Source organism: Myotis brandtii, unplaced genomic scaffold (assembly GCF_000412655.1).
Source record: "Myotis brandtii unplaced genomic scaffold, ASM41265v1 scaffold583, whole genome shotgun sequence".
In the NCBI taxonomy this organism is placed as follows: domain Eukaryota; kingdom Metazoa; phylum Chordata; class Mammalia; order Chiroptera; family Vespertilionidae; genus Myotis; species Myotis brandtii.
Genome location: NW_005370191.1, coordinates 219,188 through 238,730, shown reverse-complemented (window position 1 = coordinate 238,730; position 19,543 = coordinate 219,188). Strand labels below are relative to the sequence as shown.

At 48.9% G+C, this 19,543-nt stretch overlaps 1 protein-coding gene across 1 annotated transcript in view; it reads right to left on the bottom strand.

Moving 5' to 3' along the window:
* The window catches only part of ZAN (zonadhesin), a 28,737-nt gene extending 10,833 nt beyond the window's left edge, over positions 1 to 17,904 (bottom strand). The window contains exons 1-21 of the mRNA XM_014550115.1: positions 17,862 to 17,904; positions 16,840 to 16,902; positions 16,206 to 16,352; positions 15,770 to 16,041; positions 15,496 to 15,583; positions 13,441 to 14,502; positions 12,134 to 12,318; positions 10,006 to 10,147; positions 9,716 to 9,832; positions 8,140 to 8,264; positions 7,532 to 7,677; positions 6,179 to 6,322; positions 5,331 to 5,435; positions 5,046 to 5,215; positions 4,142 to 4,344; positions 2,843 to 2,984; positions 2,295 to 2,542; positions 1,873 to 2,053; positions 1,467 to 1,578; positions 1,019 to 1,113; positions 536 to 712 (exon numbers count right to left, since the gene is read on the bottom strand). Coding sequence (XP_014405601.1) covers positions 536 to 712; positions 1,019 to 1,113; positions 1,467 to 1,578; positions 1,873 to 2,053; positions 2,295 to 2,542; positions 2,843 to 2,984; positions 4,142 to 4,344; positions 5,046 to 5,215; positions 5,331 to 5,435; positions 6,179 to 6,322; positions 7,532 to 7,677; positions 8,140 to 8,264; positions 9,716 to 9,832; positions 10,006 to 10,147; positions 12,134 to 12,318; positions 13,441 to 14,502; positions 15,496 to 15,583; positions 15,770 to 16,041; positions 16,206 to 16,352; positions 16,840 to 16,902; positions 17,862 to 17,904 — 3,967 coding nt within the window. The remainder of the gene's footprint in view (positions 1 to 535; positions 713 to 1,018; positions 1,114 to 1,466; positions 1,579 to 1,872; positions 2,054 to 2,294; positions 2,543 to 2,842; positions 2,985 to 4,141; positions 4,345 to 5,045; positions 5,216 to 5,330; positions 5,436 to 6,178; positions 6,323 to 7,531; positions 7,678 to 8,139; positions 8,265 to 9,715; positions 9,833 to 10,005; positions 10,148 to 12,133; positions 12,319 to 13,440; positions 14,503 to 15,495; positions 15,584 to 15,769; positions 16,042 to 16,205; positions 16,353 to 16,839; positions 16,903 to 17,861) is intronic.
* Positions 17,905 to 19,543: the final 1,639 nt, after the last annotated feature.

The following is a 19,543-nucleotide window of genomic DNA, read 5'->3' as shown; positions in this document are numbered from 1 at the left end:
ATGGAGCGTCGGCCTGCGGACTGAAGGGTCCCAGGTTCGATTCCGGTCAAGGGCATGTTCCTGATTGCGGGCACATCCCCAGTAGGAGATGTGCAGGAGGCAGCTGATCGATGTTTCTCTCTCATCGATGTTTCTAACTCTCTATCTCTCTTCCTTCCTCTCTGTAAAAAAAAAAAAAAAATCTTTAAAATGGGAAATTTTACAGTATGTATATTTTACACGCAATTAAAAAAAAAATGAGTTCCTGGGAAAGACAGGAAGAAAGGAAACAGAGCTGGCCTAGGTAAGAGGAAAGATGCAGTAACCAAGTGAGGGTGGACTTTTGGGTGGGGTGAGAATCGGGTGGAGGAGGCTCCGGGTGCAGTAGAGGATGAGGGTTGGGCTTGGGGAGACTGGAGAGTGGAGAACAGAGGAGGTCCCCTGTGGGCGCTGAGCACCAGGCTGTGAAGGGAAGATCAGAGGAACAGAACGTAGGGAAAGGAGGAGAGGACAAGGCTGGGGTGGGGAGGACTCCTCCAGGCTGCAGGTCACTTACGGCAGAAGGTGCTGTTCCGCCAGACAGGGGGCTGGCCGGCCTGTGCACACTGGGATGCATAGGCCTGCAGGGAGCGGCACAGGGTCAGGGCATCTCCCTTGGTCCCACACTGGCCATGCACACAACTGGCAAAGCTGGATTCTGGGGGTACCACCTTGTGGCACTGGGAGAAGGGGCCTAGAGGAGGAAACCATAGGTGTGTGAGAGAAGAGCAGAAACCTGGGAAGGGACCAGAACCAGGCAGCTGCTTGGGGCAAATTCGACATCCATTTTCAACAAAACCTGTATTTACTGAGAACCTACTTCCTGAGACGTAAAAGCAGCTTATCCCTCAGGCTCCCAAGAAGGTACACACTACCGCTGCACCCCTCCTCCTGACCTTCCGTCTATTTCATGTCTCTCTTCCTGCCTCCCTGACCAGTCCCCCTCCTCTTCCTCTGGCCTTGGGGGAGGCAAAAAGAGCCAGCGGGGGATGAGGCTTACCCTGAGGGTTGATTAAGACATTACAGTTCTTATTCCAGGTGTCTGCCACTTCATTCTCCTGGCATCTGGGAGGTTTGCCACCCGCAGAGAAGCAGCTAACCCCAAAAAAGGGAGGAAAGATAGGAATTTAGGGTTGGAGGAACCTTCTCCAAAACTGAAAAGTAGAGAGAAAAACAGGGACATGAATAAGAACAGGAGAAGAGAACAAAGTTGTGCCCTCAAGTAGGAAGGTCAGAAGATACAGAAGGAAGGAAGGTTCCTTCTCAGTATAGACTGCCCAAAGGGTCTCCAAAGGGACAGATCAGTAAGCACAGGAGGCAGGGGCACGGGAGGTCCGAACAACCTTCCATCAAATCCAGTGTCGGAGAGATTGGGGACACCGAGGACACCTGCAGGCTGCCTGCAGAGGCTCTCCCCCGGGTCCATCGCCCCTCTCTTCCCAGCTCACCCAGATTCAGAGTATTCATTTGACTTCCAGGCAACCCCCAGTTCGATGGAGTTGTCTGCAGGCTTTCCATCTGGTTTCAGATTGTCATCTGAGCTGTTGCTGTTGTAGTTTCCTGGAGGAGAGAGCAGTTAACAGAGGCCACAGACGAATCCTGCAAGCAGACCCAGCCCCAGGACCACCACTCTCCTTCCCCCATGCGGCTCCTTCGCTCTGCACTCCACAGACTAAGGTTAACTTTCTCTTCACCTTGAGCTTCCCTTAACACCCACCCTCACGCCTAATGCCCTCCACCCATGCAGCAGGGACAAGCACCTGGGACACCGAACTGAGTGTGTGGCTAAGCAATGAATGGGACAGGCTCCTTCCTGTTGTCCTGGCTTTGCCTGCAGGTGCCCAAGGAACTCACCGCACAGCCCGCAGAGCCGGCCAGCATAGGTGGAGGGCACTGTCACTTTGACCAGGTGGTTCCCATCATAGCGAACTTGAAGCCCCAAATCCGTGTAGAGGACAATAAAAGAGCCACTGTGCCTAATGCCTACCCGACCTTGTGCAGGCCATACAGGCAGGGTCACCCGGCGACCATTCAGCTGCAAAGGCAGGGAGGACATGGTAAAGAAAGGCATTTGGAACAAGAATAACAACAGGACCAAGACGGGAGCAAGAGGGGGGCAGAGGGTGTGTCTCAGGACCTGGGGCTGGATCTGATGTGGGGAACTCCTAGGGGCTCTGGAAGCCAGATAGGCAGGTCTGCAGGCAAGGAGGGGCAGAATAGAGGTTCTGAGCAGACTGCTCGGTGTGGAGCCCCAGGAGGTAGGCAGAGGCACGTACCACAACCTTGTAGCCTTTGATCAGTGAGATTTTGAGTTTGAAGACCTGTATGTGGACGGCGGTCACGTGGGAGACCTCCGCATTCCCACCTTGGAATTCGTTGGTGGCGCTCACGACAAAGTAGTTGTCGAAGGACCTCGGCCAGCAAAGCTGGGCGAGGGTGTAGCTGCAGGTGCCCATGAAGTGGTGCAGGGCTCCATCGAATGTCAGGTAGTGGGGATCCCCTGAGACAGTGCAGGTGGCGGTCCCTGGGAAGGGCGAGATGGAGTTCAGAGGTGCACTAACCCTGAGGTTCCATTCTGGTGAGTCCACATTGGGGTGGTCCCCATATCTCATTGGGTGGTCAGCCTGGCTTGGAGAGGTCAAGAACAGGGACTACCCCAACCTCACTCTCTGGGTCCTTGAAGACACTACTCGGTTCTGGGCAACTGCCTTCCAGCCCCTGGGTGTGCTCCAGCTCTCTGGGGAGCCTGCTTTAGGGCAAGGTCATGCCCTTGCTTGAGGCTGCATAGGCAGCCCCTCTGCTCACCTCCCACCTGACTGCTCACCTGTGGCATGGCAGCCGTAAACGCCATCCTGCTGACTGCAGACCTCCTGAGCCTCGCACTTCCAGAGCACACAGCGGACTTTGCTGCTGCCCTCACAGATACAGAGCTGCCTGCAGTCTGGCGCAAACCAGTGCTGCCCTACCTGGGGAAAGACAGGAAGGACGAAAAAGAGGTTATTCCCAGGTCTGACTGTTCAGTGCTATTCAGTGCCCACTGCTACTCAGACCATTGGCCTGCTCATTGGCCTGCCCAAAGCTCCAGGATTAGTGGCAGAAGTCTGGCATTCACTCACCAACCCAATAATCCCATCATCTGCTTGTTCCTTCACTATTTCAACAGATATTTATGTCTGCAGGGTGCCAAGCATTAGGAATTTAGTAACGAACTGGATGGACGATGCCCTTGCCATAAGGCAACTCATACCCAGTGGGGGCAGTGAACAAATAAACTGATAGTCCATGTACTCCGACACAATATGCACCCAAAGAAGACAAGCAGGGCATCCTGTGAGAGTTTCCTGCCTTCAGAACAGACGGTAAGTGCTTGCTACAAGAGATTAGAGGGTGCTTTCTGACTTTGCCTTTCAAGAAGGCTTCAAGGAGGAGGCAGCATTTCAACAGGACCTCAAAGGAGGTGAAGAATTCCAACAGGCATAGGTGGCTGGAGGCAGAGCAGGGTGAAAGGAGCTGAAAAGAAGGTGAAATTGAGAGGAAGGCAAGACATAGAGAGAGAGCGTTCAGTGGGCCTGGAACTGGGGCCAAGGGGAGGAGATCCAAGTGGACCTCAGGTGGTAGATGGCTTTGACAGACATCAGTGTTATTTCCAGAACTTGGGGTGAATGAAGGACAGGCAAAGAAGGAAAAGAGATGCGATATAGATGAGGATTTGACTCCAAATGCTGCCTCTGAGAAAAATGTGGAGACAGTGGCCCAGGAGGGAGCCGAAGTCTTTCAGCAGAGAAATGGGGCTTGGTAGGAGAGAAGAGTGTTTGGAAAACGTGCAGGGAAGACACAGATGCAAGAAAATGACTCAGGGACATGGAGGCAGGGAAGATGGGAGGGGAGAACAGCAGGGGTCTCAGGCTCTGCCGGGTAGTGTAAGCAGTAACTGATTCCATCCCTGTCTGCTTAAAAAGCACTAGAGCTAAACAAGGGAAAAGGGCAAGGAGAACTGAGCCAGAATTTCCCTAATCCCAGCCCTGCAGGCCCTGCCACACCCCCTTCTCTCTTGCTGTCACTTCAGATGCCTGAGGAGGGCTTTCTGGCTTCATGGCTAAGAGGCCCAGCCCCAGAGACTCACCATGATGTAGTGGCCCAGGGAGTCAAGGCACCCACATTGGGATCGGGGGATGCACTGGAGACCACTGAGGACGAAGCCAGGGTTGCACTCACAGCCCTCCACGCATCGGTCCTGGCAGGACATGCCAGAGAACGTGGAGTGGCAGGTCTCAGGGCACTGCTTGGCACATATGGTGTACTTGCTGTTAGGTGGGCAGTCCAGAGCTGGTGGAAGGAGAAGCACAAGTGAGAAGGGTATGAGGCCAGCTGAGGACAAGAGAAAGAAGGTTGCATCTAGTTCGTAATCCAGAGTTCAGAAGGCCCACAACTAGAGACTTCTGCCCATGTTGAGAAGAAGAGAGGAACTGGGAGCAGCATGACTGAGGAGCTCAGTGTCTACCTTAAGCCTGGAAGAGAGACCTGCAGGGGACGACCAAGAGTCAGGTCTGTGGGAGCAGACTGATCCAAGAACCTCAAGAGTGTGCTATGTAGACAAAGCCAACATAAACGGTCCGGGTGGAAGGAGAGCTAGGGGACCACCACGTGGCCTCGAACAAGGGCATGGCCTTGCCCTAAAGCATCTCTCCAGAGAGCTGGGTCATAATCAGCAGGTGTTCAGCAGCCATGGTGCAACCTCCCAGCCACAAGTCTGTATTTTGTGTGTGCATCAGGCATCTACCCATAGGCATTGCTCTGCACAGCTCAGGCAGCTGGGAAGGCTTTCTGAGTTTCTAAGTGACTGATTTTCTCAGTGGATGTTTATGATTCTGCAGATTTCCCCATCCACACGTGGAAGTGAAGGGATTAAACCAGGTGCTCCCAAGCCTGTGCTAACACAACACCCTTAGATGCTGGCCCTCTGCTTCCATGTGCCTGAAGGAAGCACTGCCCTCCCCCCAACCCCCCCGCTTCTCTGCACAACTCACAGCAGAACCGGGGTCCCCTCCAGGGCTTCACCATGTAGCCAGCATCCTGGCAGGCCTCAGTCAAGGCTGCCATATGGACACACAGCATCTGCTGCAGCCCCTGGTATTTACACATGTCAAACATGCAGTTGTTGAAGAAGAAAGAGGCCATGAGGTGAGGCAGACATGTCCTGCAGAGAGAGGCCAGGTCAGAGGGAACGAGGGGCAGAGAGGGAAGACCTTCTTGTCTTGGAGGACCCCCAACTGTCCCCCCCACACACACCCCCATTCTGCCCCCCTTCATACTCAAAGGCTCCATGGAAGATTGTGATCCGTCCACAGAACTCTGGCCCTGATAGAGTGTTCTGCAAGGTTGAGTTGCAAGATGGGGGATTTGCCTTGTTATGGCACCTAGAAGAGACCCACACACGCAAATGCCCTAAGAGCCAAAGTTTTCCTCCATTCAGCCCCTACCCCAGCAGTCTCCCGGTTCTCAGCAACCCCTAGTAGAGAACACTTGAACACCAAGCCCTAAAGATGGGAAACCTGGGCTGGACAAGCAAGAGGGGGCCTGTTCACAACTGTCTGAAGAACACCGGTGGTAGGGTGAGCGTGTTGGTAATGAGTTCATGGACTTGGCTGGGACAAAAGTGGGGGCGTGCAGAAGAAGAGGAGAAAAGGGGTGATGCCAGTCAGAGTGCTTGGTTCTTAAAGGGGGCAAAGGAGGCTGCCGAAAGAGATGGAGACGTCTTCACTCACTTCTTTTCCATATTGTCTTCTGCCGGCCAGCTGTTGCCCAGCTCCTCGTGTTGCCCTAGCATGCCCTCAGGTATCTGATAGTTGTTGCTACGTGTGCTACTGTCGCTGTCATGGCTGCCACAGAAACGACAGAGCTTGCTAGCGTAGGTGCTGCGGGGGGCAGAGAGACATGGAAGCATTAATGGAAAGAAGAGGCCTTCATCATGTGAGGGGTCATAGCAGAGTGGGATGAGTGCGCGTGTTGATAATGAGTTCATGGACTTGGCTGGGACAGAAGTGGGGGTGTGCAGAAGAAGAAAGAGGAGGAGAAGGGTGATTCCAGTCAGGGTGTTTGGTTCTTAAAAGGGACAAAGGAGCAGGAGGGCGGTGACAGAGATGGAGACGTCCTCACTCACTCCTCCTCTATATCCTCTATTGTCTGCCAGCTTATGCCCAGTTCCTCCTCATCTTGTGCTAGCCTGCCATCAGGCATCTTGTTGTCGTTGCTACTGTCGCCATCATAGTTGCCACAGAAACCACAGAGTTGGCCATAGTAGGTGCTGCGGGGGGGCAGGGTGAGGAGGAGGCGTTAATGGAAGGAAGGGGCCTTAGTTGTCTGAGGGACCACAGCAAAGTAGGATGAGTGAGAAGGGCAGGGAAGGAAGAGGTGCAGACTCAGATCAAGGGTTCCATGCCAAGTGCCAGACACACAAGGACCTCACAGCCCTCACCCCCAAGCCATCTTTATAGTCTCCTTTCCTCCCCTTCTTTTGCTCACATTTCATATTCCAGCCTAACAAATTCCTTTTTCTTTTTTTTCATTGATTCCAGAGAGAGGAAGGGAGAGGGGAGAGAGAGAAAAAAAATCAAGCCGGGGAGGGTTGGGGGGGTGGGTAAGAGATCAACCGAAGGACTTGTATGCATGCATATGAGCATAACCAATGGACACAAGACACTGGAGGGTAGGAGAGGCTAGGGGAGGGTCAAGGGGAGAAAAAAAAAGAGACATATATAATACTCTTTGTAATACTTTAAGCAATAAAACAATAAAAAAAAATCAATGTGAGAGAGAAGCATCAATTGGTTGTCTCCTGCATGCACACACCCCGAACCTGAGTATGTGCCCTGACTGGGAATCGAACCCGCAGCCCTTCGGTACATGAGATGACGCTCTAACTGAGCCACACCAGCCAGGTCCATAATAAACCTTTTGCTGGTCCCAAGACATTCCAGTTTTTTCTTTTCTTTTTTTTTAAATATATTTTATTGATTTTTTACAGAGAGGAAGGGAGAGGGATAGAGAGTTAGAAACATCGATGAGAGAGAAACATCGATCAGCTGCCTCCTGCACACACCCCACTGGGGATGTGCCTGCAACCAAGGTACATGCCCTTGACCGGAATCGAACCTGGGACCCTTCAGTCCGCAGGCCGACGCTCTATCCACTGAGCCAAACGAGTCAGGGCCAGTTTTTTCTTGCATTTGCTGATCACTATTCTATAAAGTCTTTCTTTCTCCTATGAGCCTTCCTTGAAGACTGAGATCAAGTGACCACTCTTCTGAAAGCTCCCACTGCCCATTAGTGACTTCTTCTAGTACATTCCCAAAGCACTGTGAGTATATCCTGCTATTATCCACTGCCCAGAAACCATTTCCTCCTGTCTCCTCATCCAAAGGGAGGCCTGCTGTTGAGCTAGACTGAGAATTAATGCCTGGAATGGAAAGTGAACAGGACTGGAGGGTCCTGGGAGAAGTGGCAGCTGCCTCACCTGGGCACACTTATAAACAGCTGCAGGTCACCATCCCATCTTATCCGCAAACCAAACGCAGTCTGCAGCTCCACAAATCGCCCACTTGAAACCAGAAAGATGCCTTTAGAAGGCATGGCTGGGAGGTTGACTTCCTGACCCTCAACCTGGAAAGAGGGGCCGAGAAAAGAGACAGAGAGACAGCTCCACGGGTCAGGAAGACCCCCGGAACTCTCCCACACCCCCCCTCACAGCACCCTAAAGACATCTTCACGGGGAGTGCTCTGGAGCCTGTCCCTCAGAGGGTCACAGTGATGGCGAACCTATGACACGCGTGTCAGAGGTGACACGCGAACTCATTTTTTTGGTTGATTTTTCTTTGTTAAATGGCATTTAAATATATAAAATAAATATCAAAAATACAAGTCTTTGTTTTACTATGGTTGCAAATATCAAAAAATTTCTATATGTGACACGGCACCAGAGTTAAGTTAGGGTTTTTTAAAATGCTGACACGCCGAGCTCAAAAGGTTCGCCATCACTGGTCTAGAAGCTGCAGGAACTGGGCAGGACAAGGCTGCAGCAGCCCCCAGGGGGCCCCAGCAGAGCTGAACAAAAAATGGACTCACCAGCGTGCGCCTGCCCCTGAGCAGGGTGATTGTGGTCTCAGGCAGCATCACGTAGACTTTGCTCAGGCAAGACATGCCTTCCTGTGCTCCCTCCTCGTTCTTCCCCGCCACCCTGAAGAAGGGCTCTGGTTGGGGAGAGGAGTGAAAAGCACCCGGGAGCTCATTCAACAAGCATTTCTGAGCACCCCCTGAGGGAGCGCCCCACACCTGGCTCTGTGGGGAGAAAGGGCTACAGAGACACTGGCTTTGTCGTTCAAGGGGTAAGCCCGGACCCACGTGTGAGTGGGACGTGGCAGGTGAGTGGCATGTGTGTCTGCCTCTTCCAGAACAGTCTGTGAATGTGTGCTGCCAATCCACCTCCGTGGACAGGGATGTCCTCCAGAGTGAGAGCTTGTGTTACCTCTCCTGTCCCTTTATGGCCACTATGCCAGGTTCGCCTCTCTAAACGCTGGCCAAGGAAGCAACTGATAAAGAGAGGTGTCTTGGCCAAACCAAGGTTCAGCCCGCCAGGAAGAAATGTGGGGGTGGCTGCAGGGCCACAATGAACAGTGTCTTCACATAAATGGAAAGAAAGCTTCAAAAATAAAAGTAAATAAATAAATAAACAAACCTTTAGCTTTTTATATTTTACAATTAACACGTGCTATTTAATTTAGTTGTTAGAAGGAAAACATGGGAGATAAATTCAAGAATGGCATTGTGTTATTAACCGATGTCGCTTCGATAAATTCAACAAAAAGAAATTGCAAGAAAAGAAAAAAAAAGAATGGCCTTGTACATCTTAGGATTAGAGACTGAAGTATAAACACCATTGGTTTTGTCTGAGGGCAAAGCCTAATATCTTTTCTCACTCTTTTTATAATAAAATACTATATCTCTTGAACGGTGATTGTTGAAAACTGTCATTCTAATTTATATTTCAACATTAGAATCCGAAATTTTAAAGGTATCTTTGATTTGTTGTATAAGAACTTTGATCAGATGCATGCAACTTCCAAATCCGAGGAAGATCCTTTTGACGTGAATGTGCAGAATTTTTACCATTTATGTGCCTCATGAACCTAAATTTTTTCTTTTTCTTTTTCTCTTTCTTTTCTTTGCTTTATATGCTGTGGAAGTGAGCACTAATTTTTTGTTTTGAAATAATTTCAGACTTATAGGAAAACTGCAAAAATAGTGCAAAGCATTCCAGGACAGCCTTCACCCAGATTTTGCAAATCTTAATTTTACCCTATTTGCTTGATCATTTTCTCTCTCTCAATCTTTCCGTCACTCCTCTGCCTACTTTATCTATCATCTATCTATCTATCTATCTATCTATCTATCCATCTATCATCAACCATCTATCTATCTATCCAACCTCGCACCCACCCTCGGTTAAAAAAAAGACAAGTGTCTTAAGGTGCATTTTCCCAAGTAGTTTGGTCTTGAGAAAGTCCTGCTTCTGAGGTGGACATGTCCACCCTTACTTGTCTTGCTCTTCCCATTTGCTTTCATGCCCAACTTTTCTGTCAGACCCCCCCCCCCCCCCCCCCCCCCCCCCCCCCCAACACCCAGGCCGTAGGGGCAACCCTACCTGTCGAGTTGCCACAGAATTGGGCCAAGATGTAGGTGCATTTGCCCATGAAGCTAAAGTGCCTCCCGTCAAAGGTGAGATAATGAGGATCTCCATAGACAAAGCAGGTGGCAGAGCCTGTTGAGGGAAGAAAGGGGACCATGGGAAACAGGGTCACCATGCCAGGTCCCACAGCCACCTCACCCCCCACCCCCCAGTGGCTTCTCTTGTCAAGGGAGGGATTGGAACCCTGGTATCACAGCCACTCTAAAAGGCTGGCAAGTGGGGACAGAATAAGGGGCGGGTCTCACCATAGGTGTGACATCCATACTGGCCGTTCTTCTGCTGGCACACCTTGTTTTCCTTGCATTGAAAGGTCTGGCACTGTACCCGGCTGCCAGGCCAGCAGTGACATCGTTCTGTGCAGTTGGGGCTGAACCACTCTGCCCCAGGCTGGGAGTAAGGGGTCAGGGGTTAAAACACTATATGTCATCCCACGCTATAACCCCCTTCTCCTCCATTGCACCCGCCCTAACGGTTTCCTCTTCCCACCCCCTACTAGGTATTCCTGCCCACCACAGCACATTTGCACTTCCTGTTCTCTCATCCTGGAATTCTCTCCCTTATCCCTCTTTTAAATCATTCCTAGGCATCAGCAGGTTCAGTTCAAGGGACAGACTCTCCAGACCTCCCTGACTAGGGGTCTGCCTCATAGCTCTGGGTACCTTTCCCTCCCAGGACTTACCACAATTGCACTTTTATATTTTCTTTTGGGATTGTTTGATTATAATCTCCCTGTGAGGCACCATGTCTATCTCCACTCACTACTTAAGCCTCAACACATAGTACAGTGCCTGGCAGAGAGCTCTCATTCAGTAAATACCTGTTGAATGAAGATCCAATGTGTCCCAAAGAATCGGACAGTATTTGAAGAGCAAGGACCATGCCCTATTCATGGTGACCCCAGTGCCAGGAGGGTTCAAAGTACTCAACAAACACTCACTGAATGCATAAGTGACTATAGAATAAGTTAATGTATGTCTTCCCTGGCAGGGAAGAGATGCTTGATACTGACAGCCATCACAGATCTTTCCACCCAGGCTGCAGCTGAGGCTAATCCTAACACTGACACAGGGACACCCAGGAGACTGGTAAAGGGAGGAGGACTAGGGAGGAAGTAGCCCCTGAAGAGACAATTAGGAACTCTGACAACCAAAAGGGAGAACACTAGGCACTGAGAAGAAGCACTGGACACTAATAAATAGCTGAAATGCACTGTTAATTAATAGGCTGCAAACGATAGTTACACACTGTTAATAATAATTATTATTGTTAACATATATTAAGTAATTGGTCTGTGTCAGGCTCTCACTTCATCTCACAATCATCTTATAAAGTAGAAAATCTTATTGTGCACATTTTATGGATATGGAAACAGATTTGAGGAGGCAAAGAACCTTGCCCAAGGTCATCCGGCCAAGTGCTGGAGCCAGGAGTCAAGCTCAGATTGGCCTGACTCTAGGGAGGCTCTGTTCAACACAGTGGCCACTAGCCATGTGGCCATTGAGCTCTTGAAATGTAGCTGGTCCAAATTCAGATATACTGTAAGTGTAAAATATACACTGGGTTTTGTAGACTATTAGTATGAAAAAAAGAATGTAAACAATATTATTAATAACTATTGATCACATGTTGAAATCAGAATATTCAGGATTGAGGTGCTATTGGTATTGGTTTAACCTGTTTCCTTTTTTTTTTTTATGTGTTTATTAGGAAAGGTAAAATGGTGTGTGGCTTGAATGCTATTCCCTTTGGACAGTGCTGGCCCAGAGCCTGTTCCCCTTTAGAGCCTCTGTTCCTGCCAAATGTTCCCCCAGGGTGGGCATCGACAAAGGGATATAATGACAGTAACTCCTCTCTTTTGACCTATCCTATCAGGATTTGCAAGTTCCTTTGGAAGATTCTGGAATACTGTACTCTGCCCTGAACATGCCAGAAGCTGTACTCAACATCCAGGGCTCTCTATATACTCAGGGACCCCAAAATTCCCTCATGATGGAAATAAGGGCCCTGTGTCACCTGGTGGTCTAGTGTCTAATGCATCAAGACTGCCAGTATGGAACAGAGAAGTACAGAGATATCCAGACGGTTAGGCGCACTTAGCACAGAACCACGGGATAATGGAATCATCTGCACAGCTTAGCACCATGCCCGGTCAAAGTGGGTTCTTAACAAATATTTATTATATGAACAGAGATGCCAATCAAAACCACAACCTGAATGAATGGCTCCATCATTGTGTTACCACTGCTTGAGAGCTGACCCCTTTGGACTGTTCCATGGATCCAAATCCACCTCACCAGGGAAGCAGATGGAACCAGAACTCAGGTGTTCCACTCGCAATTCCCTTGGAGGACCTGGGCATCCCACTGGTCTTACCTTGTAGTAATTATTGTTGTAGAAGCAGTTACAGGAAGAGGCATTGATGCAGTGGGAGTCACTAAACACAAAGCCAGGATTGCAGACACAGCCGGGCTTGCAGACGAGCTCGCAGTTGGGCTTGGGGTTCTGGCAGGAGGCTGGGCAGGCGCAGGGTTCGTGGTGGGCATTTGGGGGGCAGCTTGCTAAAGGGGAAACAGTTTCCATCAAGCAGACACTCTACAGCTTCCCTAGGGGAGACTTCCTGTCTCTCATCTACTCTCCTTCTTCTCTAAGAAGTAAGTCTATATTATTCAGCAAAAAAAAGAGAATGGAGTCCTGCAACAGGGATGAACCTTGAAAACATTATGCTCAGCCCAGCCAGCATGGCTCAGTGATTGAGCATCAACCTATGAACCCGGAAGTCATGATTCAATTCCCTGCCAGGACATATGCTTGGGCTGCAGGCTTGATCCCAGTGTCGGGCGTCCGGGACACAGCCGATCAATAATTCTCTCTCATCATTGATGTTTCTATTTCTCTCTCCCTCTTACTTCCTCTTTGAAGTCAATAAAAATATATTTTAAAAACACACAAATATTATTCTCAGTGAAAGAAACCAGTCATATATTATATGGTTCCATTTGTATGTAATGTCTAGAACAAGTAAATCCATAGAGATAGAAAGTAGATTAGTGGTTGCCAGGGGTTGGGGGGTTAGGGGGCGTAGGGAGTGACTGCTAATGGGTATGGGGTTTCTTTTGAGGGTTATGAAAATATTCTGGAATTAGAAAGTGATAATGTTTGCACAATCTTGTGAATATACTAAAACACTGAATTGTATACTTTATTTTTTTAATATATCTTTTTTATTAATTTCAGAGAGGAAAGGAGAGGAATATAGAGAGATAGGAACATCAACGATGAGAGTGAATCATTGATTGGCTGACTCCTGCACTACCCCCACTGGGAATTGAGCCTGCAACCAGACATGTGTCCTTGACCAGAATCAAACTGGGAACCTCTCAGTTCTCAGGCCAACACTCTATCCACTGAACCAAACCAGCCAGGACTGAATTGTATACTTTAAGAGAATGAATAGTAATAATAAGAATAAAGCCCTGCTTGATTCCCAAATACCCCCACCCACCTGTGCCCTACTGTCCTTCTCTCTCAGTGAAGTCAGTCCTCATTATTTTTTCTAAAGTCCCCATGTCTGATTCATCCTTCTCTAAGACTGTAGTTTTCTACTTGAAGCATCCCTTTCCCTAATGCTCTCTCCTAGTCATTGTCTCTTGCTTTTAGCTCTTCATCCAATGATCACCTACCTGGAGTAGGTCTAGGGGTTGTAGTGGTGGCCAGGGTCACAGTAGATATGGAGGTACTTGGAAGATTAAGAGGCAAAAAGAGTGCAGGCCTAGTGGGTGTAAGTGTGGTAGGAGCTGTGGGCCTTTCAGTGGGGACTGTAGGCTTTTCAGTGGTGAGTGTGGGCTTTTCAGTGGGGACTGTAGGCTTTTCAGTGGGGAGGGTGGGCTTTTCAGTGGGGACTGTAGGCTTTTCAGTGGAGAGGGTGGGCTTTTCAGTGGGGACTGTAGGCTTTTCAGTGGAGAGGGTGGGCTTTTCAGTGGGGACTGTAGGCTTTTCAGTGGAGAGGGTGGGCTTTTCAGTGGGGACTGTAGGCTTTTCAGTGGGGAGGGTGGATTTTTCAGTGGGGAGTGTGGGCTTTTCAGTGGGGAGGGTGGATTTTTCAGTGGGGAGTGTGGGCTTTTCAGTGGGGAGGGTGGATTTTTCAGTGGGGAGTGTGGGCTTTTCAGTGGGGAGGGTGGATTTTTCAGTGGGGAGTGTGGGCTTTTCAGTGGGGAGGGTGGATTTTTCAGTGGGGAGTGTGGGCTTTTCAGTGGGGAGGGTGGATTTTTCAGTGGGGAGTGTGGGCTTTTCAGTGGGGAGTGTGGGCTTTTCAGTGGGGACTGTAGGCTTTTCAGTGGTGAGTGTGGGTTTTTCAGTGGGGAGTGTGGGTTTTTCAGTGGGGAGTGTGGGTTTTTCAGTGGGGAGTGTGGGTTTTTCAGTGGGGAGTGTGGGTTTTTCAGTGGGGAGTGTGGGTTTTTCAGTGGGGAGTGTGGGTTTTTCAGTGGGGAGTGTGGGTTTTTCAGTGGGGAGTGTGGGTTTTTCAGTGGGGAGTGTGGGTTTTTCAGTGGGGAGTGTGGGTTTTTCAGTGGGGAGTGTGGGTTTTTCAGTGGGGAGTGTGGGTTTTTCAGTGGGGAGAGTGGTTTTTTCAGTGGGGAGTGTGGGTTTTTCTGTGGGGGCCATAGGTTTTTCTGTGGAGAGAGGGGTCTCAGAAGGGCCAGTAAGGGGAACTGGATATTTGGAAGGAAGCATTGTTGGCACAGATCCTGCAGAGAAAAAAAATAATTCCTGGAGTTTAGTCAAAATCATACCACTACCCTCTTCACTCACATCTAATTGGAGTGGATGGGATCAAAAGGGTAGCATTCGTATTCCTCCTTCTACTCCCAACCTAACCTTCACTCACTTAATAAACACTCAGCAACCACTGCTCCTAATATATGTCAGATGTTGTGCCAGATACAGAAAACACAAAATGAATAGGATATTGGTCCTCCCTCCAGGATCACTGTTCCTTAGGTGAGGTGTTCTGGACCCCACCACAGGTGAATGAAAGGAGGGAGGGTTAGCTTTTTCTAAAAGGAGGCAGCTCCACAAAGTACACCTCCATCTGGAGTCAGAATTGTGGGTCCCAATCTGGGTCCTGTGAGCCATGGAAGGCTTTCAAGCAGCTACAGTTCCGCTCCCCAAGAACAGCGGCTGTTCCTGACACAGATTACTTAAACTGCCCAATCCTCTGTTTCCTCTTCTATAAACTGGGAACAACAGTGCCCGCATGTTGTAACCTAGATGATGCGTGGGGAGCATCTAGCACAGTGCCTGTGCTCAGTAACTGGTAGCTCCTTGCATCCAGCTTCTGGATTTTTCCTTCCTTTGAGTTTGCTCCCCTCAAATTTCTAACATCAGCTTAGAGAGCTAATTCTGGATGGATCTGGGGTCGCCTCCAGGGTGACCAAACATTCCAGTTTGGCCAGGACTGATGTGCTCCCTGAGATGTAAGACTGTCAATGCTGAGATAGGGACAGCCCGGGGCAAACTGGGATGGTTGGTCACCCAGGACAGCTCTCACCACTGCTCTGTGTTAAAAGAGAACCTCTCTTTAGGTGTGGTTGCTTCAGGAATCAAAGGTACAGGGGATGAAGGTAGAGAGAAGCAAGTAGACTCAACTTTGCGAGAAACCAGGTCATGGTTCCTAAGCTACTCCTGCCACCCTAGCCAGATGGTGAGGTGGGAAGAAAGAAGGAGAGAAAGGGACTCACCCCTATTGCAGGAGCCACGGCGAATAGAGACAGAATCCAGAGAGATGTCCAGGAAGGCAGGGCTGCCCCTCACTCCTTCAAATATCAGCTGTGGGAGGGAGCAGGGATGACCCACCCTGTGAGCCCCTTTGCCTCAGGCTCCCAGTTTCCTGATGGCCCAGCCTCCTCCACACCTCCTCATTGTCCCAGTCCCTCCTGCCCCCACCTCCTGCCCCTCCACCACACCTGATACCAAGATTCCCAATGGGTCCCCAGACTCTGCCCTTGGCCTCACCTGGGTGGGCAGGACATGCCCCTTGGGCACAGTGACAGTGGTGGGCATCCAGGAGGGGCTCTGTATGTTAATGTGTTTCCAAAGCAGGTTGGGGTGCCTGTTATTTGTGCCCGTGAGCAACAGCAGTTTGAGCTGGGCACCCCACGACAGCCCGAACATGTAGTAGGCGAAGTGCACACACAGAGGGCCCTGCTCCCATATGGGGGAGCTGAGCAGGCGGGCCACCCAGCCCCGGTGGGAGGTGCCGAAGTCCAGATGCAGGTAGCAGCCCTCTGAGGAGGCAGAGACCAGGACAGTGAGGCCCTGCCACCCGCCTGGGCTGCTCCAACCCTTTCCCAGAGCCCAGATGCCCACTCCCAGCTCCTTCCCTGGTCCCTCCACCCAGATCTGCCTGTGCCACCTCCCAGCTGCCTCCCTAAACTTTAGGCTTTCTCACGTCCATTGGGGTAACCCCCGGTGGGCCCAGTGCTGCCCATGATGGAGGGCCCACTGGCTCGAATCCAGTTCCCATAATTTGTGGATATTTGAGTCCAGTCACAGAAGGGTTTGGAGTTGTCCTCAAAATCACACTGGGTGATAATGGCTAGGAAGAAAAGACCATTGTGAGGCCAAGAGAGGGGAGAGGACTAGCTACAGAGCCAAACTAGGGGGGTCGGTGTTAGCAAGACTGCTAAGCTTAGAGAAGGCAGCCACTAAGATTAGGGTCCAGAGCAGAGATTTGGGAAAGAGAAGCTGAGAAATAAGTCACCGCTTAGGAGAAATTCAGGGCAGGGGTGGGATGGGGTGGGGTGGGCAGGGCAGAATGTCTAGGTCTGGAGTCACAAACTGAGGTCCAGGGGGCTGGATTTGGGGAACCAGACAGGCTTTGTCTGGGCAGCATACACTTTGTTGTTGTTGTTCATTTGAATGTGACTCTTTTAGGCAGGACTTGTACTACTCACTGTTCCCGCCACCCTCTGTCATGTAAGGGCTGCCCTTCACACATTTATGTAATTGCCTGGCCTGGAGGGCACATGGGTGGCCACCCTGGAAGGGAGAGAGAGTCTGAGCAGTCCTGGTTTTCAACTCACAGTTGTCCCTAGAACTGTGGGCAACTGGCTTCTGGTCTGGAGGCTTCTCAGTCCTTGAGGTTGATTTGGAAAAAAAGAAAAAAAAAGAAAAAATGTAATACTTGTCAATATCAAAGAATTATAAGCCTCAATAATTGTGAGTTCAGCTTAAGTTCTCATCTCTCTCCAAAAAGGTATCTTCCCTGAGAGGTCCTCACATCCCTGCCAGTACCCTCTATCCCTCTATGCTCTGGGGGTCAGGCATGGTTGAATCTTGGGTGAGGAGGAACCAGTTTATACCTGGGGAATCTCCTTCCTTTGGGTTGAGATCTTCTTGTCCTATAGCCCAGATTTCCCCACAAAGAAGGGACTATTTTGGGTCCTGTTTTGTTAGGTGTGTGGTGGGGGTGATATTGCCCCAGCTACACGCATCTGAACGTAGGACTAACCAAGGGACCAGCCCTCCTCTCCTTCCAAATTCTACAGAGAAGTCCCTGCCCCTCCTCAGGTGGCGTGGGCCACATAAAATAGTCCTTGGTTTTAGTTGTTCAAGTTCCACTTGTTCAAATCCCCCCAAATGAGCGCTAGGACGCTGAGCCATGCATTTCATGCTTCCTATTTGAAGTCTCTCCTATGTGCTGGGTCTGCTCTAGGTTTTGTCCATTTTCTGATGATTTGACGTCTCTCTTCTCCTCTGGGACAATTTGAAGTGTACCAACATTCACATGAAGGGGGTGCCATTCTCAGACCTGTCACCCCAGCCCTATACCTCCTCCCTCTTTCCTCATGTTTCAGCTCCGTCCTGCTCCCACTGAGCTCTCGCACCTCTCAGTTCCCGGCTCTCAGGCTGTGGGGTCCCCCTTGTTTCTGTTTATCCTCTTTCAACCCCATGGGGTTCCCATTTTCCTCCCCAGGGCTGCGCCCTTCATCACTAGTCTGCTTGCCCCTCCGACTTTGACCCTCACTATTCCTCAGAGCCAATCCCAAGCGCCCCCTGAGCCCAGCTTACCAGACAGAGGTGGGAATGTCGTCCTGGCTGTAGGCAGCCCCCATCATTAGCACCAGAATCCAGACTGTTGAAGCCATGTGGGACCTCGGAGTCAACTCTCAGGGGATAAAGGGAGGGGAGAGTAAGGGGCCCAGGCTACTTTAAATATTCCTGATCCTCCTTGCTGGGCATCCTTCCAAGGATGCCATGAAAAGTGAACAATCAGAGAACTGGAAATAAAAACTATGATGGCTGAAATTTAAAATCCAAATAGAAGAGTTATAAATTGAAATTGAGAAAATAAGATGAGAGCGAAAGAAAAGGAAAGCAAGAGAGAAAGAAAAGAGACTTGGAAGGTCAGTCTCGGATGTCTAGCGTCCAACCAAAATAGTTCAAAAAAAGATAAAAAGAAATTACTTCAGAAAAAGTACATAAGATTTCCCAGAACAGAAACATGAGTCTCTTCATTTAAAAGAGTCTGGTTTGATGAATGCAAAGAGACCCATGAAAGGCTTGTCATAAAATTTCAGAATATTGAGGTGAAGGGAAAATCCTGAACACTTTCAGACAGAAAAAAGCAGGTCACACACTAAGTGTCAGGAATCAGCATGGCAACCATGGATTCTAAGAGTCAGCGGAACATTGTCTGCAGAATTCCAACAGAAAATAACTTAAAACCTGAAATTCTATAGCTGGCAACAATAGCAAAGGCAATAGGAAGGTCAAGTAAAGTGAAGGCTGAAGTCCTTATTGGCAAATAATTGAAAAGGACAAGTCACAGAAGAAATATAAGCAGCCAGTAAGTATTGGAAAGTATTCTCTACTTCAATAGTAATAAAGAAAATGCTGAGCAAATTAAGTTGCCATATTGACAATAATTTAAAAGATTGAAAGGATCTTACTGAGAATGTCAAAGACATGAAAAAGGATCAGTCAGAAATTAGACATACACTAACTGAAATAAAGAATAATTTACATGGATTCAACAGTAAAGTAGAGGATTTTGAAAATCAAATCAATTATTTGGAATATGAGGAAGAAAAATCAGAAGAGCAAAAAGAAAAAAGAATCCGAAAATAGGAAGATAGTGTAAGGAGTCTCTGGGACAATTTTAAGTGTACCAACATTCGCTTTATAGGGGTGCCAGAAGGAAAAGAGAAAGAGCAAGATATTGAAAACCTGTTTGAAGAAATAATGACAGAAAACTTCCCCTTAAAAAAAATAGATTTACATGAGGAACCCAAAGAGGCCCACACCAAGGACACATCATAATTAAAATGCCAAGGTTAAAGACAGAGAGAATCGTAAAAGCAGCAAGAGAAAAGTAGTTAGTTACCTACAAGGGAGCACCCATACAGCTGTCAGCTGATTTCTCAACAGACACTTTGCAGGCCAAAAGGGAATGGCAAGAAATACTCAAAGTGATGAAAAGCAAGGACCTACAACCAAGATTATTCTACCCAGCAAAGCTCTCATTTAGAATTGAGGGTAAAAAAAAAAAAAAAAAAAAAAAAAAAAGCAAAAGGAGTTCATCACCACCAAACTAGCATTACATGGAATGTTGAAGGGTATTCTTTAAGAAGAGGAGAAGGAGTAGGAGGAGGAAGGAGATATGAACAATAAAATGGCAATAAATAGATATCTACCAACAACTGAATTTAAAAATCAAAATAAATGAACAAGAATTATTTTGTTCTAATGAACAAAATAAACTGATGAATAAAATATGATCAGAGG